This window comes from Vespula vulgaris, chromosome 12 (assembly GCF_905475345.1).
Source record: "Vespula vulgaris chromosome 12, iyVesVulg1.1, whole genome shotgun sequence".
Lineage (NCBI taxonomy): Eukaryota > Metazoa > Arthropoda > Insecta > Hymenoptera > Vespidae > Vespula > Vespula vulgaris.
Window position 1 is genome coordinate 3,623,838 of NC_066597.1, and position 26,010 is coordinate 3,649,847.

The 26,010-nt window shown below is 27.9% G+C and overlaps 2 protein-coding genes across 3 annotated transcripts in view; one reads left to right on the forward strand and one right to left on the reverse strand.

Annotated features, from left to right (window-relative positions):
- Nucleotides 1–260: 260 nt before the first annotated feature.
- LOC127068222 (breast cancer type 1 susceptibility protein homolog) overlaps nucleotides 261–26,010 on the forward strand; it is a 31,456-nt gene continuing 5,706 nt past the window's right edge. The window contains exons 1-7 of one of the 2 annotated variants that reach the window (XM_051004065.1): nucleotides 261–8,177; nucleotides 8,647–8,861; nucleotides 10,592–14,475; nucleotides 14,583–14,647; nucleotides 15,539–16,277; nucleotides 16,410–16,527; nucleotides 16,602–16,754. In XM_051004065.1, coding sequence (XP_050860022.1) covers nucleotides 8,095–8,177; nucleotides 8,647–8,861; nucleotides 10,592–14,475; nucleotides 14,583–14,647; nucleotides 15,539–16,277; nucleotides 16,410–16,527; nucleotides 16,602–16,754 — 5,257 coding nt within the window. In that variant the 5' untranslated portion in view covers nucleotides 261–8,094. Of the gene's footprint in view, nucleotides 8,178–8,438; nucleotides 8,862–10,591; nucleotides 14,476–14,582; nucleotides 14,648–15,538; nucleotides 16,278–16,409; nucleotides 16,528–16,601; nucleotides 16,755–26,010 lie in introns of both variants that reach the window. The other variant, XM_051004066.1, reaches the window with a different exon arrangement.
- LOC127068200 (putative uncharacterized protein DDB_G0286901) lies at nucleotides 3,055–5,479 on the reverse strand. The gene is made up of 4 exons (XM_051004015.1): nucleotides 5,422–5,479; nucleotides 4,400–4,501; nucleotides 3,214–4,273; nucleotides 3,055–3,100 (listed from the first exon to the last, which is right to left on the reverse strand). Exons 1-4 carry the CDS (start codon nucleotides 5,477–5,479, stop codon nucleotides 3,055–3,057), a joined length of 1,266 nt encoding a protein of 421 aa, XP_050859972.1.

The window sequence follows — 26,010 nt, forward strand, 5'->3', positions numbered from 1 at the left end:
AATAATTCTATATACATATATATACATATATATATATATATATATATATATAAATATATTTTTTGATTTATATACAAAATAGAAAGAGAGACCGAGAGAGAAAAAGAGAGAGGAAAAAGGATACAGAAAATAACATACATGGAGAAAGAGAAAAAGAGAGAGAGGAAGGGAGGGAGGGAGGGAGGGAGGGAGGGGGGAGAGAGGGAAGGGGGGTGGGTGGGAGAGAGGGGGGTGGGGGGGAAGGGGGTGGGTGGGTGGGACGCTAGTTTGGAGGGATTTTGGGTGGGTGGGTGGGTGCGAGATCAGGAGACTAATCGGAAGTGCGAGAGGGATAAAGAGAGAACATAAATTTTCGTTGTATTGATTGACTTTTCAGATATTTTCCAAGAAATCTAAATTGACAAAATTCGAAAGAAAAAAGAAAGAAATGATTTCGTTGAACAATAAACAATAATTTTAACAAAACGTCGTCTCTTTTTAATTTTCTTTTGATAAATCAATACGTTTTTCTATAAGTTCGATCAAATGTATTTGGCCCCTCCCTTTAAATTAGAAATTTCGATTTATATACCTATTTTATATATTTTTTTTTTTTCTTATTTGTAAACATTTATAGTAATTATTCAAGTATATTATAGTGACAATTATTACTAAGATTATAGTGACACCTAATACGGAACGACACCAAAGTCACATTTATAATATACACTTATCCTTTACGATTCTAACTTAAATTTGTATTTAATTTGTCATAATTTATTTATGACCAGTCGACGGTTCTGCTTCTTCTTCTTCTTCTCTGTAATACAAGGCGAAAATAGTAATTCGTGTCCCTATCTTTTTCGCGGCTATCGGTTTGTTTATTTTTTATCTTGCTTTTTCTCGTTCTCGAAAAAATTTTGTTTATAACATGGAGCAAAAATTATAATGAAAAATTAACTTACGGAAATGATGTAACCGACGGCTTCGGTCCTGAGTCACTTGGAACTAAAGAAGTTGGCGATAGTATTATCGACGATGTTGTCATCGATGTCGACGGGGTTGTGTCTAATTCCAGTGTTATTGTCGTTGTCACCGTCGGCCTCCCCGTCGTCGTCTTTCCAGCCGACCTGCGACTCGCCGATACGTTCGTAGCTACCAATTCTATACCATTTTCGCGATTCATCCTTCTTCTCTCCAAGCACGTCTGTACCAATAGCATGGTCTTACCGAGGAGGTAGCTTACGATGGCTATAATCACTACCGTCACTGTCACAGTGGCCAGTGTCATGCCGATTACATACCATCCAATAACTTATAACAGAAAAAGAAAAAAAAATTTCCGTTAGAAAATCGAAGCTCCAGTAGATTCGTTTTTGTTTTAAAATAATGTTTCTCTCTCTCTCTCTCTCTCTTCCGGCAAGCCTCCCGATCTCGCACCCACCCACCCACCTTCCTTCCCTCCCACCCCCCCTCCCTCCCACCCATCCCCCTTCCCTCCCTCCCCCCTCCCTCCCTCCCTCTCTCCCTCCCTTTCTTTCTTTCTTTCTTTCTTTCTCTGTGTTGCTACCTATTTTTCTGTATCTCTTTCTAACTCTCTCTCTTGTATATAAATAGAAAATATTAAATCAACTCTTAAATAAATTCTACGTATCATTCTATCTGAATTATTTTATTTTATTGTATCGCATTTTTTTCTTTCTGCCGCATCACCCGGTATTACTACTCTATATACAAAGTTTCAGTAGTTAAAAGAAGGATAAGAAATGTAATACAAGAATCCATTTTTACACTTCATAGTTTATTTTAAAAAGTTATAAAAGATAAATTCCACGGTAATTTTTTCCAGATAGCAAATATTTACACGCATATATACAATATTTTCGAGTAACAAATTTTTTCCCTTTTTTTATAAAAATTTATCGATAGATTAACATTATTATCATTAACATTAAATTTACAAGCTTAAATTTAACACTTTTTTTTTCAAGAGGATAAAAGAAGGGCTCAATTTATGCTACACCCAACACGAAACATTAAGTGGAATGAAAATGATGTGAAAATGAGAACTAATGAAGATGGACCGAAATGCAAATCACATCATTACTCGTTAAATCATATATGTATGACATGTTTCGACAATGTTAGAATGCTATCTGGATAAGAGGAATTTAAACGGTATTTAATTTGATCTTGGTATAATGCCATGAATTTGATTTATGAAGTTGATTTATGAAATTGATTTATGAAGTTGATTTATGAAGTGATATAAAAATGGAACAGTTAAAAAAGGGTGATGTATGATTTTTTTTATTTACTGAAACTTTAGTATAGTTTACTTAAAAATTATTTAAAAAAAAAACTATATACACATATATACATATAAACATATATCCATCTCTTTTTCCTTTTTCCCCTGTCATTAAAATTATATATATTATGTATATTTGCAGATATACATAACTTTAATGAAACGGAAAAAAGAAAAAAGAGATGGTTATAGAGAAGTAAAGAGTTAACATATTGAATTTTCATTAAAAAAATGAAATATGGAAAATGTCATCTACAATAAACAAAAATGATTTACCCATATTATGATTTAAATATTATACTATTACTGTACAGGAAAAATATTTTTTTAAAGATTGCACCGATTTATCCTAATTTTAAAAATTGTTTCAATTGATCTACAAAAAAAAAAAAGAAAAAATTACTGTAATAATGTATTAATTTTTAATATGATGACATCAGACGATCAAAAGAATTACATTCAAATTTTATAATCTCTTTTGATGAATAAATGTTATGGACAGATACACCAACTACAAAAATATATAAACATAACATGCACTATTGCTATATATTAATTTGATAATAAATTATTTCGATATGTAACTCTTTACGCGTAAAAATGAACTGAAAGTATTTAAATTGAAATATCTAATATACCCCTATTTTTATATTGAATTTACAAAAACGAATGAATGAATAAATGAATGAATGAATAAATGAATGAATGAATAAATGAATGAATGAAACATTGTAAATTTTGTAAATAAACATCCCAAATTGATTCTATTTTATATTTTTATAATCTATATCCATCATACGTAACCAATTACTGATGAAAGTGGAAGTTGTAATATTTTTTATATACAATATAAGAAATCGTTATAAAATAATTAAAAACCCCATCATCGCACGAAAATGAGCACGAAAATTATTAATAGATACCTATAGTAACTTCCACGTTCATCAGTAGAAGAGTTGTTGTAATGTTTCGTTTCGTATGTTCGCGGAACATTGTTATTGGTGTTTGTGTTTTTTGTTTGTGAATAATATTTTGTAATATCGGTGTTTGTGTTGTTGGTGGTATTTTTTAATTGGTTTTTGGTTTTCGCTGATGGATTAGTGTTATTTTTATTATCTAATTTATCAGTAAGTGTAGCATTAGTTGTCCTTTCTTTTATCCTCATACCATTGTTAGTTAAAGCTATCCGATGGATATGACCACCAACTTCAGCTATATGTTGCCCTACTACAAGAACATCCTTATCCTCAACTTTGTTACGACCCCTAAAATTACTAGGCATACTATCACTAATTCTAGCTGCCCCCATATAAGTACTTGGCATATTCGGGCTGGGTCGTTCAGAATATATGATGTTCTTGTTAGGCATAGTTTCACTATTAGCTTTAGTTTTATTGTTAGGCTCAGTTTTAATATTAGTCTCAGTTTTATTATTAGCCTTATTTGCATTAATATTCCCAATTTTATTATTAGACTTAGCTGAGTTAGTAGTCTCAATTTTATTATTATCTTTAATTGCATTAATAACTTTAGCTTTATTATTAGCTTTACTTGCATTAATAACTTTATTTTTGTTATCAGGCCTAATTTCATCGGTAGCTTTAACTTTGGTATTATTCTTTGTTTCATTAGTAACCCTAGTTTTGTTACTAACTCTATTTATCTTCGTAGACTTAGCTCGGTTATTAGGCCTATTCCTTCTATTATTTTTGGTTGCATTACTAGCCGTGGTTGCATTATCTACTCTACTCGTTTTACTAGCTCTAGTAGTATTACTAGCCGTAATCGTACCACTAGCATTGGTTATACTACTAGCTTTAAGTTCATCAGAAATTCTAGCTCCGTTGCCAACCACGACTGTATTGTCACCTTCTACTCTATCATAAGCTTTAACTGTATCATAGGCCTTAACAGTATCATAAGCCTTAGTTGTGTTAGCTGCTTTAGCCGTATCGAAAGCCTTAGCCATATCACGAAATGCAACTGTATTTTCAAATAAGAAAAAATTTATACTATTAGTCTAAATTGTATATAGTAACTATTTTTGTACTTTTCTACTCATAGATCTAAGACATAAACATAAACAAATTATTAAAGGAGATACGTTACCGGAGCGAGACTCAGCCTTGGTATCTGGAGAAATAGTAGTAACGTTCTCCTTGGGTTCTAAATTTCTAACCGCTGGATGCATGAACTTCGGCAATACGTTGCCTAAAATTATAATCATGATCATAATTGTAATCATAATCATAATTGTTAATTATTATGACAGTGACGACGACGACGACAATGACAGCGACGTTGACGAGACGAGACGATCACGACAAGGACAGTAACGATGATAAAGACGATCATCATATCATCAGACCAGTTTAGTAGTAGTAACGTCGGTGATAGCATCAGTGATGATCAGCAACAGCGATAGCATTAACAAAAATAAGAGAATATTTGGTTTTAATTATTTGTTCCAATTTTTACTTCATCATTGTTTTTCTCTTTTTTTTTTTTTCTTTCTTTTTGTACAGTGAGCGAGTTTATAGAAATTATCTTTCGAAACTATTGATCGAATTAATTATCGATGATTAAAAAAATAAGTATATGTAACTTTTTGTTAAACAGTTATAAAATTCTACGATTCTTCCTTGTTTATATAATAGAATAATCGACATTTTTATCGTCCAAGAGTTTCGAATATTGGAATTGTTATATTGACGTTCAACTTTATATAAATTTATATGCAGCCAGAAATATAAACTCGAAGTTAATTGATTTTGTTGAAAAATATTCTACTTGAGAATTAATAAATAAATATTTTATTTAATTTATTAATTATAGAAAAATTTCTATCGCATAATGTATAATTTTTAATCGTTAACCGACCACAATGCGATGTTTGTAAATAATAATAACTACTACTACTATGTAAAAATATTATAAAATGTTGTTGCGTGTATTTTGTTTATATACCATTATTATAAATGTGTAGTTAGTCATAACAAATAATAATTAAATCGTTTTGGTGTTTAAATTAAAATTTTGTCATGCGAATATTTAAGTTCTTTGTTTTAAAAAAAAAAACTAATGCAGTACTAAACCAAAAAATAACATCAACAACAATCATGAATACATACCGAAAGCAGCGGCTACCAAAATCGTGCACAAGAAGAAGATATTCATGGTATTCTCCATTTGGTAGATCCTACGCTGACGTATCTTTTCACTGGTTGTTAATTCTTCCCGAAGGGTTTACACAAATGCTTCTTCAAAAGCCTCTGCAAAATCTGCAACTCTAAAATTAATTTTTTTTCATTAGTTTATTTTATTTTTTTTTTTTTTTTTTTTTGTTTACATTTTTTAATTACACATAAAAATTCCATGAGTGTATTCTTATATTACGAACAAACACATTTATTTTGATGATTCAATTTGTATGTATGTATGTATGTGTTATTATACTCGTGGTTATCAAACAAATAACTCGAACAATCTTCTTTCACATTACATATGTAAATAGGATATAGCGAGTACACGGGTCTTTATTTGATATTAGCTATTATATATGTGTAAACATTATTACGTCAATAGAAACGAATTTCTGTCATTTTCAAATTATTCGTGAATCAACGAAAACGTACCAAATGTATCTCTTTCTTTCTTTTTTTTGTGTCTATATATGCAATTCTGTATATATATTTATATATATATATATCTATATATATATTAAGTTATGTATATTTATATATATGTATATAATAGCTTATATGGGTACATAATAAACGATGTATACGTATGTAAGCGACACAAAAGGAAGTTATAATTCGGCAATAATTTTTTTAAACAATTACAAAATTCAATTACTTTTTTTTAAGATTTCTTTTATCTTTGATTAATTCAATTTACAAGCAATTCTCTTAATTTTATTTTAATTTGAAATGTATTATTTGGATTAAATCTTTCATATATTTATTCCATCCAAAAATGTTTAATTCATCTTATGTATGTATGAGTATACGTAATTAATACGTTAATTTATTGAAAAATATGTTTAAGATAACGTTTTCGTTGAATTTCGGAATAACGTTATACAAAATATGTTTTTATAAGCGCTTACAAATTGTATGAGTAAATATAATTTAACATTTAATCATTCGTTTAAAATAATTTTCTCATGGAAACCTATGTAAATATAGCTTGTAATATAATGTAAATAATGTTTTTCTATTATGTATATATATAAATATGTGATTTTGATGTAAATAATGATTTTGTAAATATCATTGGAATAATAAAATCAAATAATTAATAATAAAAAAATCTTATTTCCTTTCCTTCCTTTGTAGAATAGTATCGAATAATAAGATATAATATATATTGAATCATTGATAGGAATAATAAATCGATTTAGATGCAGTTACTTTCATAAATATAATATAAATATAAAATCCCGTACACAGGCACAGTACTTGTAAATTAAATTGTTTTAATATGAAGCACGTCCGTTTCAATCAGAAGTCAACAATATTACATTCACGCCCGCTGAGGGCTTTGTGACGATGGCGTACTCATTGTCTATTGTAAAATTTCTAAAGCTTGATGGGAATTATCACTAATTGGAAAGGATCCTTTCTCCGTTCCGTTCAATAAGTTTTTAAACAGAAATAATATCTTAAACAAAACAAAAATAAATGAAAGAAATAAAAAGAAAGAAAGAAGTAGAAAGGAAAAGGAGAAAAGAAAAGAAAAAATTAATTAAACGAATACCCGATCTCGAAACAAACGAATGCACTCGCATTGAAATAAAAGGACGACATATTTCGAAGTTCGTCACAAAAAAGGAAAAGATTTCACTCTTCCGTTAAGTGCATTCTTTCTTCTTTATTTATTTATTTATTTTTTTTTTTTTTTTTTTTTTTTAAGAATATGAATGATACATAAAAGATGAAAAATGATATATCAAAGGCAAAATGATCTATTTTATTTTAATTTTATATATTAACAATGATACTAATAATTACCAGAATGAAAAAGAGCGGAACGTTGCCGATATAAAATTGCTGAATACATGAAGACAGTTCGATGTATGGAGGAAGACTGACTCCTGGGCCGACATTATGAAAATGTTACCTTCTTGTATATGATCTTACGTCACAAGATGGCAGAGTAATTGTACATAGATAGAATATATTGTCTTAATATGGGCCCTTCGATATCGAACGGTCTTAAATCAATCATTTATCTCGAAAATTCATTCGATTTATTTCAAATATTCTCAGATATAATGTTTTCTTTTTGCTTCTTTTAATATATTTTTAATATCCTTTTAATATATCATCATTTTTCTTTTATACTTTTATCACAAAAGTATATTAAAAAAAGGTATAACAAAAATGTATTAAAAAAATGTTAAATAATTATAAATAAATATATTAAATGAATTTTGTATCGAAGGTTATGTTAGAGTTCATGAGAAACGAAATTATTTATTTGTCGGCAAATAAAGTTGACTTGACATATCGAATGACATATTCGATATATTGAATATATGTATTTTAAATATCACGATAAAGACCCTCCCACACATTTCCCAGATGTCCGAGTTTGTGCTTACAGCGCTATAACGGAGAAATTTAGAAACCATGCTTTATCACATAACTTTGAGGGACCCAAAATTACTTCCTTACGAAGAACGGAAGAGTGAGGTTGTGGTAGAGGTTATAATCCTCCAATCTAACAACTCGAGTTTACGATGATGTCTGAACAGTAAAAATTGTTGTCATCTCGTATTATTTCGATTATTCAACAAAATGTCTGAAAGTCGAAATCCATTATTCGATATTTTATCCGAAGCAGTGAAGTCTATTCAAAAGTGTCTACAATGTTCAATTTGGTAAGCACATTTCTATCATAAAAATGTAAATGAAAAAAAACAAATAAAACAAATAAAGTCGAAAAAAAGTGAATATCGACAAGATTTTAATAATTGCCGATCATCTTAAACAACTGCCAAATTCTGGTATTTTATCTATTATGTTTTATTGAATTTTGTTTTCTTTATCTTTTTTCTGGTCAATTAGATCAAAAATTAAAAAAAGGAATTTGGAAGAAAATATTACAATAACAATCTTCTACTAAACTCTTTTGCTATTAGATATATAATTCTACAATACTTCCCATGCGCTTTGAAACGTATAAAGCAACAATCGATCTCTGAAAGCTAGATCTTCATATGTCTTCTTTATAGAGTCATCAAAGTATGCTGTCGGTAATATTAAGTGAAATCTTTCTTTTATTTCTACTAAGTCTAGAAGCTGAATTATTCGTAACTTGATATATAAACTCGATCAATTTTTTTATAGTTTGGATATGCTTTCTACAGCAGTGAAAACAAAGTGTGGACATTCTTTTTGTCGTCCTTGTTTAAAACCAGTATTAAATAGAAGACATCCTAAATGTCCTCTATGTAACAATATTATACAAAAGAGACATATTAAAAAGAACTTGCATATACAGAAGTATATTAATCATTTCAATCATCTTGTTCGTGCCATTCGTCAAGATACAAACATCGACAGTAAGTAAAAACTCTTTATCTTTTATAAAGATCACCATCAGTGTATCACGTAATTTGAATTCATAATTCTTTCATCAGTGCACAAGAAATCATAATTAAGTTAAAGACCTGAATGAAACGTCATTATACATTTTTTAATTTTACCATTATTTTAACTAAATGAAAATAATCAATTTTCTTTTTGATACTAAAAAGTGTATATAAATCTGATCATTCAGTCAAAATAAGACGATCGCCTTCAAGGAATCATAATCGAACTAGAGACATGAATGAAATTTTTTAATTCTACCATTATTTTAACTAAGTTAAAATAATCAATTTTTTTTTTGATACTAAAAAGTGAATATAAATCTGATCATTCAGTCGAAATAAGATGGTCTCTTTCAAAGAATCATAATCGAACTAGAGACATAAGTGAAACGTTATTATACATTTTTCAATTCTAACATTATTTTAACTAAATTAAAAAAATCAATTTTCTTTTTGATACTAAGAAGTATATATAAATCTGATGATTCAGCAGAAATAAGATGATCTTCAAGGAATCATAATCGAACTAGAGACATAAGTGAAGCGTTATTATACATTTTTCAATTCTAACATTATTTTAAGTAAATTAAAAACATCAATTTTCTTTTTGATACTAAAAAGTGTATATAAATCTGATGATTCAGTCAAAATAAGATGATCTCCTTCAAGGAATCATAATTGAACTGGAGACATGAATGAAAGGTTATTAGAATCTTTTACTTCTATCATTATTTTAACTAAATTAAAAAAATCAATTTTCTTTTTGATACTAAAAAGTGTATATAAATCTGATGATTCAGTCAAAATAAGATGATCTCCTTCAAGGAATCATAATCGAACTGGAGACATGAATGAAAGGTTATTAGAGTCTTTTACTTCTATCATTATTTTAACTAAATTAAAAAAATCAATTTTCTGTTTGATACTAAAAAGTGTATATAAATCTGATGATTCAATGAAAATAAGATGATTTCCTTCAAGGAATCATAATCGAACTGGAGACATGAATGAAAGGTTATTAGAGTCTTTTACTTCTATCATTATTTTAACTAAATTAAAAAAATCAATTTTCTTTTTGATACTAAAAAGTGTATATAAATCTGATGATTCAGTGAAAATAAGATGATCTCCTTCAAGGAATCATAATCGAACTGGAGACATGAATGAAACGTTATTATACATTTCTTAATTCTACCATTATTTTAACTGAATCAAAATAATCAAATTTGTTTTGATACTAAAAAATGTGTATAAATCTGATGATTCGGTGAAAATAAGATGATCTCCTTCAAGGAATCATAATCGAACTGGAGACATGAATGAAACGTTATTATACATTTCTTAATTCTACCATTATTTTAACTGAATCAAAATAATCAAATTTGTTTTGATACTAAAAAATGTGTATAAATCTGATGATTCGGTGAAAAGAAGATAATCTCCTTCAAGGAATCATAATCGAACTGGAGACATGAATGAAACGTTATTATACGTTTTTTTATTCTATCATTATTTTAACTGAATCAAAATAATCAAATTTGTTTTGATACTAAAAAGCGTATATAAATCTGATCATTGAATCAAGATAAGATGATCTCATTAGTATTTCTATTTTTCTTTTTTTTTTTTCTTTTATATTCCTTTTGTTCTTTTTTTTTTTATTTTTATAATATTATAATAACTATAATCCTATGTTACAGTACTCTCGTATACAAGATTTCCACAAAACACGAGAGAAGCTTGTACTACGTCAAATCGTCAAAGACGTAGTAGAGCCAGTGCAACGGTCACGAGGGGAAATAGAAGTACTATTGGAAATACCCCAGTGATCGTTGAGAGAAACCCTATTCCCTTGGAAGAACAACCGAGCACCTCGCGTCAAGCCGTCGAAGGTGAAAGAAACAATATGTGTAGAGAACAGAAGAATAATACAAAGAAAATTGGCTCTACAAATGAAACAAGAAGAGCGAGACGTTTGGTGGTCACTGAAGACACATCCGGCATTATTACTCGCCAGTGGCGGAGACAAAATGTATCTTCGACCAACAGCACAACCTCTCGACAACAGAACAGAGTAAGCAATAGGCGGCAAAATTTACCTAACGCTGAACAATTTGAAAATCCTAGCAATAGGAGAACTGGTAGTTCGAACAATACTGCAGAGATATCTAATATTTCCACAATACCATCCAGTAGTACTACCAGCTCGAGTCGTTTAGTAAACGTACAAAGTGGAAATAACGTAAAGCAAAAAACTTCAAACTTGACAAAAAGTCAAGCTACGGTTAAAACAAAAGAAAAAAACAAAAAGAAAGTTTCAATGCCATTTCTCTATAGAGAAATTCAGAACGATCTTAGACAGCTTAAACTACAATACCAAGCGATCCAAGCGAGTGCAAGGTCACCTTTGGATATAGAAACATTCTTACAGAATCCTTACGACATTGCAACTGCGAGTATCGATGCAGGCAGTTCAACTAGAGAATTAGAGTCTGTTAATACAACTAACGAACCTTTGAACAGGATCGTTGAAGTTGAAAGGGAGATAAGAGGAAATTCATTGAACATCGACTTACCAAGTACGAGTAGTTCAACGAATATGTTAGACGAATTATACGTAAAAAAAAAACGACCTATGATATCGTCAGCGATATCGTCAACGATATCGTCAGCGATCTCGTCAACGATAACACAACTTGTATCGTTAGGTCAAGAAAAGAAAAACGAATTGATTGAAAATGTAATTGTTCATCGAGCAAACGATGATCAAGTGTTTCCTTCTACTTCTACTCACAATCTATTTATTTGGAACGAACAACCAACAAATAAATATGAGCAGAAGTTTCCACAAAATACAATTATTTCTTTGGAAGAAGGAACACAAATACCATTAAGTTTGCCTCGTGTACAGATAGATGACATTACCGATATGGATAACGTCAATATATCTACGAATGATGACACAAATCGTACATCTCAATCGAATCAAGAAATAATTCCAAGGAGATTGTTAATGGAAAAAATAGATGAATCAATGAATTCAACGATTACCAACATCAGACAGCGTGATCAGAAAACTGCACCTGTCAGAGTAAATCGTTGTGATAATTCATCTAAAAATACAATTATACTATCTCCTGGAATGAAACAATATAGACCGATAAGAATCAGCAACAATATAGAGCTGACAAATCAAGTAATGAAACCGTACGAGTCGATATTTAAGAGAAAAAGTTCAACGATCGTTAGTACATCCAACGAAACTTCTGTATCATCCAGCACATCTCAATTATCGATCGTCAGATATAATCCAACGAAAGAAATGAGTCAAAGAAATATATTATCCACAGATATTTCTCCAGGTGTTGCTATTAACGATAGAGGAATCGTTAGCAACGTAGCAGAGAAATTAGACATGGATAAAAACGAAAGTAATATTAAAGGGAAAAAGAGAAAAAATTATAAGCCTATCGAACTGACGAATACTTCAGATGCTGATATGGAAACTTGTATCGTACCATTACATAAGTACAGCAGAGTATCGTCAGAATCGAGAGGAAAGATACAATTTTATAAATTAGGTTCGATTAAAAAGAAAATGGATACAATGGAAAATAGAGAAACAAAGAACAAAGATGACGATTCCGAGAAGGGGGAGAAGGAGGAGGAGGAGGAGAAGGAGAAGGAGATGGAGGTGGAGATGGAGATGGAGATGGTCATGGCGATGGAAGGACCTTCGAATGAAATCGTTGAGAAAAACGAAAATTATCCGATAAACGTGCTGGAAGAAATACAGGAAAGTTCGCCGAACAAACCCACGCAAGATTCGTTAAACATTCCTTTAAATACCAGCATCGTAAACGAACAAAATATTAAATCCGACGAATCTCCGAAGAAAAATGTAGAAGATATTTCTGAAGAAACGAATGAACCAAGAGATATTAATACAAGTGAGATTCGTTCGGAACCGACAAGTGTAATGAGAAAGATAACTACGGGAAATGACACGCAGTTAAACTTTCTCAATTGGCAGTCGGCAACGCCAATAAAGTTGAAAATTTCTCATGATTTGACACTTTCAAAATTTCGAATGAGACCCAAAAGGGTGAATGGTTTATTGGTACAAATGAATGAAAAAAGAGATACACCAGATATCAAGAAAACAATGGAGGGCGAAAAAACGAGAAGATCAAACAATAGTAGTAATGATATTGATTCAAATAATAGCATATCGTACAATAAAATGAACCAAAGAGAAAATCTGGGTAATGATACTAAAAGCATACGAAACGACAAGAAAAATATACCCATAAGTCCGGGGCTCAGTGATATATCCGATGGAAATTTAAAAAACAAATACCATGAAGTAATAATACTTAGTTCAGATTCGGATACTAATGATGATTTTATAGGAATAAAGGCAAATGTAAAAAGCAATAACAAACTTGGTTTACAGTCTGCTAAAAATATGCCTAAGAAGAGAGCAAGAATAAACACAATGAATGAAATAATAACAATTGATTCCGATTCAGACTCTGATAACAGTCTAACAAAGAAAAGAAAGACAGACAGCATAGAGAATGAAAATGACAAAGAAGTCGAAACTGATAAAAAAGAAAAGTGTACAATCTTAAAAGATTCGACTGACATTAATTTCATAATGGAAATCATAAATAATTGGTGCAATAGTTTGAATATGTCACAAAACTTCATTGGAGCAAATGAATTACAGAAGTTGAAGGAAAAATTAATGTCGAACAAACCTTCAATGACAATGACTTCGCAAAGTATTGATTGGCAAAAGCCCAATACATCTGCTGCAGCAACAAATGAATGTGAGAAACCAGAAGAATGGAACAATGACATTATAGACAAAGAGAGATCAATTAGAACAAATGAAAAGGAGATCACATGGAATGAAAATCAAAACGTAAAAGAGATTGATCAATCAAACAAAGTCGACAACATAAGAGATACTTTAAAGAATTTCTTCTCAGATAAAAACATTGTTAGCAGTACGCAAGAGTTAAATAAAGATCAACATGACATTCCTTCGTCAACAATATCCTACACTCAAATCAATGAAGTCAATTTAAACGCCAGTACATCCAAAGAAAATTTGCAGATGGACAAGGAAGATAATACAATGATCGAAAATTTCAATAGTTCCAATGAAAAGAATAAAACTGCTAAGAACACGACAGATGATGTTCAAGTACACATGACTGAAAAAGATACTATCATGAACAAACAAAACGCCGAAGATAAACAGACAACATTGATGATATCTGAGAAAGAAGAACACGAGAATAATAGAGGCAAAGACCAAAGTACGGAGAAACAAAAAGATACCTTGTGTGATTGCGAACAACTGACAAAATATGATTCTTTCTTCAACATAACACAAGATCAACTTTTACTCAGTGCTCTCGAAGAAGATCTCTTTAGTATTATCGATTTAATGACTTCAGAAGAGTCAACAAATACAAAAGCATTGTCTCAAGAAGACGAATTAAACAATTTATTGCAAACACCATCAAAATCCACAAACGATCTCGAAGAAGAAACGAATCTTGCTAACAAAGTAGATTGCTGGTTTTCTATTTTCAAATTTTTCTTTTTCTTTTCTTTTTTTTCTTTCTTTCCTTCCTTTTCTTTTTTGCCTCTTCTTACATGTCCTTTTTTTTACAGGATGCTGAAAAAATTCCTACTGACAATGAAACAGTCAAAAAAACACAGCAATCTGATAAAAAATCGTAAGTATTTTTTTTTTTACTTCCTTGCCTCCATCTACCTCACTTCTCTTAGAAAATTGAAATTGTAACATAAAATATTTTAATATGTTAATTATCCTTTTTAATTAAATTTAATGAATTTGAAGAAACAACATTTGTGAGAAATAAATGCTTTTCTGATTTATCTTCAAAATTTATAAAATTAGCTAATAAGAGAAATTTGAATTCTGTCTATTCTATTTATTCGAAAATAAAATAAAAAAAGAAAAAGAAAGAAAAATAATATCTAATCTTTAATAACGAGCGTCGTTAATTTTTGTATTTGCTTTCATTTCTTTAAAATTGTTATCAGTAAACTAAGCATTATTATTTCATAATATCTGTTTATTTCCCACCGGACATATTGTTAGTTACTGAGACCGGGAGATATGGGTATATTTATCTTGTCGCTTCATATGCTTTGAGTATCATCATCCTGATTTTCCATTTGGATCACTTTATTGTACAATATGCTATCATTCGAATCAATATCACTACTATTATTGTTTGATTCTCTCATTTTCTTGCCCTCCTTTGTATTCTTGACAGCTGGTGTATCTGTTTTTATCATTCATTTGTACCAGAGAACCATCCACCCTTTTGGATTTCATTGGAAATTTTGAAAGTGTCAAATCATGAGAAATTTTCAACTTTATTGGCGTTGCCGATTGCCAATTGAAAAAGTTTAATGAATTTATCTTGGTAATAAAATAAAATTTAATGAATTATCTCCCGGTATTTCTAACGACGCTCGTTATATATAACAATAATCGTATTTTGAATTATAATTTACAGTATTTTTATATTATAAATTCTTACAAAAATATATTTCTATTATATTACAAAAATGTTTTATATTAAAAATAATTACAGTATGGACACAGTTGATCTCAGTGAGATAACTGAAGTAGAAAAATCTTCGACCATACCAGAAGCTATACCATCATCAAGCAAAAGCTTCCAAGTTGAGAATATAGTGACGACGAATAAGATGAACGTGAAGTCATCCTTATCAGAAACTTCTAAATTTCAAGTCAGCCCAAAAACAAATAAAAATAAGGTCCAAGTGTGTCATCAGAATATATGTAAAACGTACCAAACGGCTCATAATCGTGGTCAAGGAGAGAGCTCTTCCCTAAACGAAGATGAAAAATCTCTTGAATCACAGTCGAATACCAATACGGATACTGTTAGGACGAGTGCTAGCACGAGCAGACAAAATCAATTGAAAGATATGTGTCTCATTTGGAGTAACCTGACGGCTAATCAAGTCGATTCAATCAAACAATTGTCATCTATGTTAAGTATCAAATGGACGAAAAAATTTAATCCAACGGTTACTCACGTAATTGTTGGTATAAACAACAACACAGTCACTAAAACTTTGAAGTTTCTGCAAGGCATGGCCTATAAAAAATTCGTCGTTTGTTTTAATTGGGTCACGGATTGTTTAAAGGAAAAAACTATAGTAAACGAAGAACCTTACGAAGTTATTAACTTTTGTACTCCTAAAGCAACTCCTCCAGGATCACGCCATAGAGAAAACTTTTTCAATGGATTTACTTTCCTTTGTATCGAACCTTTCCGAAGTATAACAGTAAATCAATTCGAGGTATATACATATGTACATATATATATGTATTTATTTATTTTTATATATACATATATTCTATTTATCGCGAAACTTTCTTCTAATTCGAAATGGCTAAATATAATCAAGAATTTCCTGTCTATTTCGATATAGGACTTATTGAAAGCATTGGGCGCTACGATTGTTCAAACTATGGATGACTTTATTACCGCCAAAGAAAAGTATAAAATTATATTGGTACAAAGCGGAGTGCATACGGATGAAATTATTGGTAAGTTTAAATCTTTAATTTTCTTTTTATAAACTAAATGAAGTAGTAAATTAATGCGATGTTAACTTTTATAGCAAGTTGGTACAAAGAAATCAAGGCCATAATAATTTCTAGCAATTGGGTTGTGGAATGTATTAGTCAATATAAATTGATACCATGTTATACATATCTTCATGAGATTGTAGAAAAAGATACATTATCATTAACATATCCGAAACAAATGATAGGTTCGTAAAAAAAAAATCATCTAATATATCAATTAACCATTAGATGTCTATTAACGAATAATACATATCTGTTAACGAGTATATATATATATATATATTCATATTAACACATATAATAATATAAACACATATATACATTCGTGTTAACATATATATAACAATTATGCAATGATAATACATATATACATATATATAATATCAGTCTGATTAGAATTTTTTTGCAAGGAACTTGTTTATATACAGAAGATACGAAAATCAAAATAATTTTAAGTTAGTTTTAATATTTACAACGATATTTTTCATAAATATAATAGTGTTAATAATAATTATTTCAAACTTTTTTTTTTCTTACACTATTATTTGCACAATATCAAAATATATTCAACAATTATAAATATATAAATTTTACATATATACATAAATAGATATATATATGACATAATCGTAAAAATGTTAGAAAAATCAATATTAAGATTTATGTCAATCTATATGTGTTCAATATTTACATGTGCCATTATATATGTGAAACATAATCCTATAAATGTTAAAGAAATCAATTTGGATTTATGTGAATTTATATATCTTGAATAATTATATGTGCTGTTATCTATATATATATGTGTGTGAGATATAATCCTAAAAGTATTAAAGAAACCAATTTGGATATATGTCAATCTATATATGTGTTCAATAGTGATATATGTCATTATCTAAATACACGTAATATATATGTCATAAAATGCTAGAGAAACCAATTTGGATTTACGTCAATCTATGTGTTCTATATTTATATGGTCATTATCTAAATTTATATGTGGAATATACAATCCAAAGAATATTAAAGAAACTAATTTGGATATATGTCATATATATATGTTCGTATAGAGATATGTACAGATGAATAATCACATGTGCTATTATTTGAATATATATTGACGTAATAATTGTCGATAAATGTTGAATAATATGATAATCAGTTGTCGATATATGTTAATGATAATAAGTTTTGTCCGGTATATTGTAATAGACAGTATTTGCGCCATAGCTTTCTACTGATATTTAAATGCGATAGTCCAAAGAATGGTCATTAATATTTTTAAAAATAAGTTATCTTTTATACAATTTTTATACAATTTTATACACAGAAGTAGAAAAATAGAAAAATATATATCTCTAAACGTATAACAGTGGAAAAATATATATGTATAAAAGTAGAAAAATATATGTGTCTAAAAGTAGAAAAGTAGAAAAGTAAAAAAGTATAAAAGTCAAAAAATAAAAAAAAAATCAGTATAAAAGCAGAAAAGTAAAAAAAAATATATCTATAAAAGTATAACAAGTAAAAAAGTAGAAAAATACATATGTATAAAAGTATAAAAGTAAAAAAATATATATCTATATCCGCATAAAAGTAAAAAAATATATATCTATATACGTATAAAAGTAGAAAAATATATATCTATATACGTATAAAAGTAAAAAAATATATATCTATATCCGCATAAAAGTAAAAAAATATATATCTATATACGTATAAAAATAGAAAAATATATATCTATAAACGTATAAAAGTAGAAAAATATATCAGTAGAAAAGTAAAAAAATACATATATATATAAGTATAAAACTAAAAAAAAAGTGTGTATTTTTTTACTTTTATACTTTCTACATATGTATCTCTTTGCTTCTATACTTTTACACTTACGTATAAATGTATAAAAACAAAAAAATACATATGTATTTTATACATGTGTATAAAATTCTCTTTTATACATATGTATAAAATACATATGTTTTTTTTGATTTTATACTTTTACACTACGTATAAAAGTATAAAAGCAAAAAAATACATATGTACTTCAATAATATGTATATAAGAGAATTTTATACACATGTATAGAAGTATAAAAGTAGAAAAATATATATCGATAAACGTATAAAAGTAGAAAAAAATATCAGTAGAAAAGTAGAAAAATACATATGTATTTTTTTACTTTTATACTTTCTACATATGTATTCCTTTGCTTCTATACTTTTACACTTACGTATAAATGTACAAAAACAAAAAAATACATATGTATTTTATACATGTGTATAAAATTCTCTTTTATACATATGTATAAAATACATATGTATTTTTTTGCTTTTATACTTTTACACTACGTTATACGTAGTACGTTATACGTTGTGTAAAAGTATAAAAGCAAAAAAATACATATGTATTTTAATAATATGTATAAAAGAGAATTTTAAACACATGTATAGAAGTATAAAAATAGAAAAATATATATGTATAAAAGTATAAAAATAAAAAAATATATCTATATACGTATAAAAGTAGAAAAATATATATCTATATACGTATAAAAGTAAAAAAATATATATCTATATACGCATAAAAGTAAAAAAATATATATCTATATACGTATAAAAGTAAAAAAATATATATCTATATCCGCATAAAAGTAAAAAAATATATATCTATATACGTATAAAAGTAGAAAAATATATATCTATATACGTATAAAAGTAAAAAAATATATGTCTATATCCGCATAAAAGTAAAAAAATATATATCTATATACGTATAATAGTAGAAAAATATATATCTATATACGTATAAAAGTAAAAAAATATATATCTATATACGCATAAAAGTAAAAAAATATATATCTATATACGTATAAAAGTAAAAAAATATATATCTATATACGTATAAAAGTAGAAAAATATATATCTATAAACGTATAAAGGTAGAAAAAAATATCAGTAGAAAAGTAGAAAAATACATATATATATACAAGTATAAAACTAAAAAATACATATGTATTTTTTTACTTTTATACTTTCTACATATGTATTCCTTTGCTTCTATACTTTTACACTTACGTGTAAATGTATAAAAACAAAAAAATACATATGTATTTTATACATGTGTATAAAATTCTCTTTTATACATATGTATAAAATACATATGTATTTTTTTGCTTTTATACTTTTACACTACGTTATACGTAGTACGTTATACGTTGTGTAAAAGTATAAAAGCAAAAAAATACATATGTATTTTAATAATATGTATAAAAGAGAATTTTATACACATGTATATAAGTATAAAAGTAAAAAAATACAAATGTATTTTATACATGTGTATAAATGTTTACTTTTATACACATGTATTTCCTATTTCTATACTTTTATACGGACGTGTAAAAGTACAGAAGCAGAGAAATACTTGCGTATAAAAGTATTACAGTATAAAAGTATAAAAGTATAAAAGTATAAAAGTATAAAAAAATATCAGTAGAAAAGCAGAAAAATATAAATGTAAAAATTTTTTCATTGGAATATTTATATGTACATATGTATATAAACGCGCTGGTACGAGAATGCACACGTATTTGAATCTCCCATCGAAAATTGACCCGGTAAGCGACAAGCATCGAGCAATATCAGAATCCTATGTAGGAATCATAGTACTACTATTGTATATGAGAGACATGAAGTGTTGAGTGTATGAGAGAGAAAGATAAAGACAGAGTGAGATTGTGTGTGAGAGTGAGAGGTAAAGAGCTCGACATTCACCGAGAATATACGAGCCGTATTGATTTGCCCGGGACCACCTGTAGCTAACTCTCTCCCTTCTGCCCCTTCGCGTGCAGTAATGGTTATGAATCTCATCCAATTGACTAGTACCAACGAGAATAATCGTACTGCATCCTTACACAAATGCAGTTATCTGTAATATGGTTAACTTTTTTTAATTTGTTTAATATTTTTTATCTTTGTAAAATATTATGGTTATTGTTATTATTACTGTTATTACTATTTATATAAGATCAATAATTATTTTTTTTATATTTTTGATTATTACATATTTTAAAAAGAAACAATTTTAATTTTATACAATGTGTGTATGCGTATGTATATCTTATTGATTACTGATGTCTATACTATGACAAATATATCTATTTGAAGCGTATCGTTGCTTTTTTTTTTATATCACAAAGTATTAGAATTGTTGTTATTATTATTATCTTCTTCATCTTCATTTTCATTTTCATCATCGTCTTCTGGATCGTCATCCTTATTATTCTTATAATAATAATAATATTATTATTATGAAGATTTATTCTTATAATAATAATATTATTATTATTATGAGAATAATAATGATGACGATGCTGAAGACGAAGATGAAAATGAAAATGAAGATTTATTATTATCTTCTTCATCTTCATTTTCGTCGTCATTATCATTATTATTACTATTTATAAGAATAATAATGATAATGAGGTTGAAGATGAAGATGAAGATAAAGATGAAGATGAAGATGAAGATGAAGATGAAGATTAAAATGAAAATGAAGATGAATGGGATTTATTATCTTTATTATTCTTTATTATTATTATTTATAAGAATAATAAAGATAATGATAACGAAGATGAGGACGAAGATGAAGATGCTGATGAAGAAGAAAGTTCCAATGAAGATGAGGAAAATAATAACAATAATAACAACAATTATTCTAATCCTTTGTAATATAAAAAAAGGAAACTTAGAAAAATTGTTAGAACTTAGGAAAATTAGAATAATTGTTATTATTATTATTAACATTTTCTTCATCTTCATTGGAATTTTCGTCTTCATCAGCAGCTTCATCTTCGTCCTCATCTTCATCTTTTCCATTTTCATCTTCATCTTCAACGTCATTATCGTTATTATTATTATTTATAAGAATAATAACGATAATGATAACAAAGATGAGGATGCCGATGAAGAAGAAAGTGCCAATGAAGATGAGGAAAATAATAACAATAATAACAACAATTATTCTAATCCTTTGTAATATAAAAAAAGGAAACTTAGAAAAATTGTTAGAACTTAGGAAAATTAGAATAATTGTTATTGTTATTATTAACATTTTCTTCATCTTCATTGGCACTTTCGTCTTCATCGGCATCTTCATCTTCATCCTCATCTTCATCTTCAACGTCATTATCGTTATTATTATTATTTATAAGAATAATAACGATAATGATAACAAAGATGAGGATGCCGATGAAGAAGAAAGTGCCAATGAAGATGAGGAAAATAATAACAATAATAACAACAATTATTCTAATCCTTTGTAATATAAAAAAAGGAAACTTAGAAAAATTGTTAGAACTTAGGAAAATTAGAATAATTGTTATTATTATTATTAACATTTTCTTCATCTTCATTGGCACTTTCGTCTTCATCGGCATCCTCATCTTCATCCTCATCTTCATCTTCTCCATTTTCATCTTCATCTTCAACGTCATTATCGTTATTATTATTATTTATAAGAATAATAACGATAATGATAACAAAGATGAGGATGCTGATGAAGAAGAAAGTGCCAATGAAGATGAGGAAAATAATAACAATAATAACAACAATTATTCTAATCCTTTGTAATATAAAAAAAGGAAACTTAGAAAAATTGTTAGAACTTAGGAAAATTAGAATAATTGTTATTATTATTATTAACATTTTCTTCATCTTCATTGGCACTTTCGTCTTCATCAGCATCTTCATCTTCATCCTCATCTTCATCTTCTCCATCTTCATCTTCATCTTCATCGTTATTATCATCATTATTATTATTTATAAGAATAATAATGATGATAATTATGAAGATAAAGATGAAGAAGATAGTAATGATATTAACAACAATTCTAATATCTTCATCTTCGTCGTCATTATATATCAATGTTGATTATGATGATAAAGATGACATTGAAAATCAAGATGAGGGAAATAATAGTAATAATAACAACAATCATTCTAATACTTTGTGATATAAAAAAACAAAACTAAACGCTTCAAGTAAATATACTTGTCATGGTCCATGAAAAGTATATTTAGCTGAAGCGTCGAGCTTCGTTTTTTTATATCACAAAGTATTAGAATTGTTGTTATTATTACTAGTATTTCCCTCATCTTGATTTTCAGATTCATCTTTATCATCATTATCATCATTGTTATTATCTTATATATAAGAACAATGATGAAGATGATACTTTTTAAAAAAATATAATTATAATGTTACAATATTTTAATTTGTACTTCTCAATTAATTGACTTCTATTTGATATGTTGTGATATTTAGAATATGTGATATTTAGAATATGTGATATTTAGAATATGTGATATTTAGAATATGTGATATTTAGAATATTTTAAATTTTATTTTTTTATAAAATTACTTTTTTGTTATGTTAGTTATTAACTTTCTTAAAAATATACTATTATAAAGACTAAATATAATATTATGTAGCTTATATATATATATCGAACCTTGCTGAATATTTGTCAGGGACTTATGCATGTCAGTTTCATAGTATAGACACATAAATCTCATTTAATTACTATAGATTGTAATATACGCAAATGCATCTATGTAATCTTATTAGACTATGCGTGACACTATTTCCTAATGATCATATAATCACGTCAATAATGACGTGTTTTGAACAATTACGTAATGTATATTCTCTCATGTTACTAATTACTGTGATACGCATATTATATATATACATACACAACACACATGTATATATTGATAGTATTCTTAATTATTAACATTATTTCTTTTTCTTATTTTTGTCTTTATTTTATTTGATATTCATTCGTTTATCATCGTTCGAAGTAATTCCGTAAAATCCTTCTTCTACTCTTTTTTTGTCCTTTTTCACTTTGTTGTCTTTTTGTCTTCTTTTGTCATTTTGTATTTCTCTCTCTTTTTGGATTTTTCTTTTTTCTCTTTCATTGTCCGTTTTGTCTTTTTCTCTTTTTTTGGCTTTTTGTCTTTTTCTCTTTTTTTGGATTTTTCCTTTTTCTCTTTTTTGTCCGTTTTGTCTTTTTCTATTTTTTTGGCTTTTTGTCTTTTTCTCTTTTTTTGGATTTTTCCTTTTTCTCTTTTTTTGTCCGTTTTGTCTTTTTCTATTTTTTGGCTTTTTATCTTTTTGTCTTCTTCTGTAATTTTGTCTGTTTCTCTCTTTTTGGATTTTTCTTTTTTCTCTTTCATTGTCCGTTTTGTCTGTTTCTATTTCTTTGGCTTTTTGTCTGTTTGTCTTCTTTTGTCATTTTGTCTGTTTCTCTCTTTTTGGATTTTTCTTTTTTCTATTTCATTGTCCGTTTTGTCTGTTTATATTTCTTTGGCTTTTTGTCTTTTTGTTTTCTTTTGTCATTTTGTCTGTTTCTCTCTTTTTGGTTTTTTCTTTTTTCTCTTTCATTGTCCGTTTTGTCTTTTCCTATTTTTTTGGCTTTTTGTCTTTTTCTCTTTTTTTGGGGTTTTTTCTTTTTCTCTTTTTTTGGGTTTTTCCTTTTTCTCTTTTTTTGGATTTTTCCTTTTTCTCTTTTTTTGTCTGTTTTGTCTTTTCCTATTTTTTTTGGCTTTTTGTCTTTTTCTCTTTTTTTGGGTTTTTCCTTTTTCTCTTTTTTTGTCCGTTTTGTCTTTTTCTATTTTTTTGGCTTTTTGTCTTTTTCTCTTTTTTTGGGTTTTTCCTTTTTCTCTTTTTTTGTCCGTTTTGTCTTTTCCTATTTTTTTAGCTTTTTGTCTTTTTCTATTTTTTTGTCTTCTTTTGTTATTTTGTCTGTTTCTCTCTTTTTGGATTTTTCTTTTTTCTCTTTCATTGTCCGTTTTGTTTTTTCTATTTCTTTGGCTTTTTGTCTTTTGGTCTTCTTTTGTCATTTTGTCTGTTACTTTCTTTTTGGATTTTTCTTTTTTCTCTTCCATTGTCCGTTTTGGTTTTTCTATTTCTTTGGCTTTTTGTCTTTTGGTCTTCTTTTGTCATTTTGTCTGTTTCTCTCTTTCTGGATTTTTCTTTTTTCTCTTTCATTGTCCGTTTTGTTTTTTCTATTTCTTTGGCTTTTTGTCTTTTGGTCTTCTTTTGTCATTTTGTATGTTACTTTCTTTTTGGATTTTTCTTTTTTCTCTTTCATTGTCCGTTTTGTTTTTTCTATTTCTTAGGCTTTTTGTCTTTTGGTCTTCTTTTGTCATTTTGTCTGTTACTTTCTTTTTGGATTTTTCTTTTTTCTCTTCCATTGTCCGTTTTGGTTTTTCTATTTCTTTGGCTTTTTGTCTTTTGGTCTTCTTTTGTCATTTTGTCTGTTTCTCTCTTTCTGGATTTTTCTTTTTTCTCTTTCATTGTCCGTTTTGTTTATTCTATTTCTTTGGCTTTTTGTCTTTTGGTCTTCTTTTGTCATTTTGTATGTTACTTTCTTTTTGGATTTTTCTTTTTTCTCTTTCATTGTCCGTTTTGTTTTTTCTATTTCTTAGGCTTTTTGTCTTTTGGTCTTCTTTTGTCATTTTGTCTGTTACTTTCTTTTTGGATTTTTCTTTTTTCTCTTCCATTGTCCGTTTTGGTTTTTCTATTTCTTTGGCTTTTTGTCTTTTGGTATTCTTTTGTCATTTTGTCTGTTTCTCTCTTTCTGGATTTTTCTTTTTTCTCTTTCATTGTCCGTTTTGTTTATTCTATTTCTTTGGCGTTTTGTCTTTTGGTCTTCTTTTGTCATTTTGTATGTTACTTTCTTTTTGGATTTTTCTTTTTTCTCTTTCATTGTCCGTTTTGTTTTTTCTATTTCTTTGGCTTTTTGTCTTTTGGTCTTCTTTTGTCATTTTGTCTGTTACTTTCTTTTTGGATTTTTCTTTTTTCTCTTTCATTGTCCGTTTTGTTTTTTCTATTTCTTTGGCTTTTTGTCTTTTGGTCTTCATTTGTCATTTTGTTTGTTTCTCTCTTTCTGGATTTTTCTTTTTTCTCTTTCATTGTGCGTTTTGTTTTTTCTATTTCTTTGGCTTTTTGTCTTCTGGTCTTCTTTTGTCATTTTGTCTGTTTCTCTCTTTCTGGATTTTTCTTTTTTCTCTTTCATTGTCTGTTTTGTCTTTTTCTCTTTTTTTGGCTTTTTGTCTTTTTCTCTTTTTTTGGCTTTTTGTCTTTTTCTCTCTTTCTGGATTTTTCTTTTTTCTCTTTCATTGTCTGTTTTGTCTTTTCCTATTTTTTTGGCTTTTTGTCTTTTTCTATTTTTTTGGGTTTTTCCTTTTTCTCTTTTTTTGGATTTTTCCTTTTTCTCTTTTTTTGTCCGTTTTGTCTTTTTCTATTTTTTTGGGTTTTTGTCTTTTTCTCTTTTTTTGGGTTTTTCCTTTTTCTCTTTTTTTGGGTTTTTCCTTTTTCTCTTTTTTTGGGTTTTTCCTTTTTCTCTTTTTTTGGGTTTTTCCTTTTCCTATTTT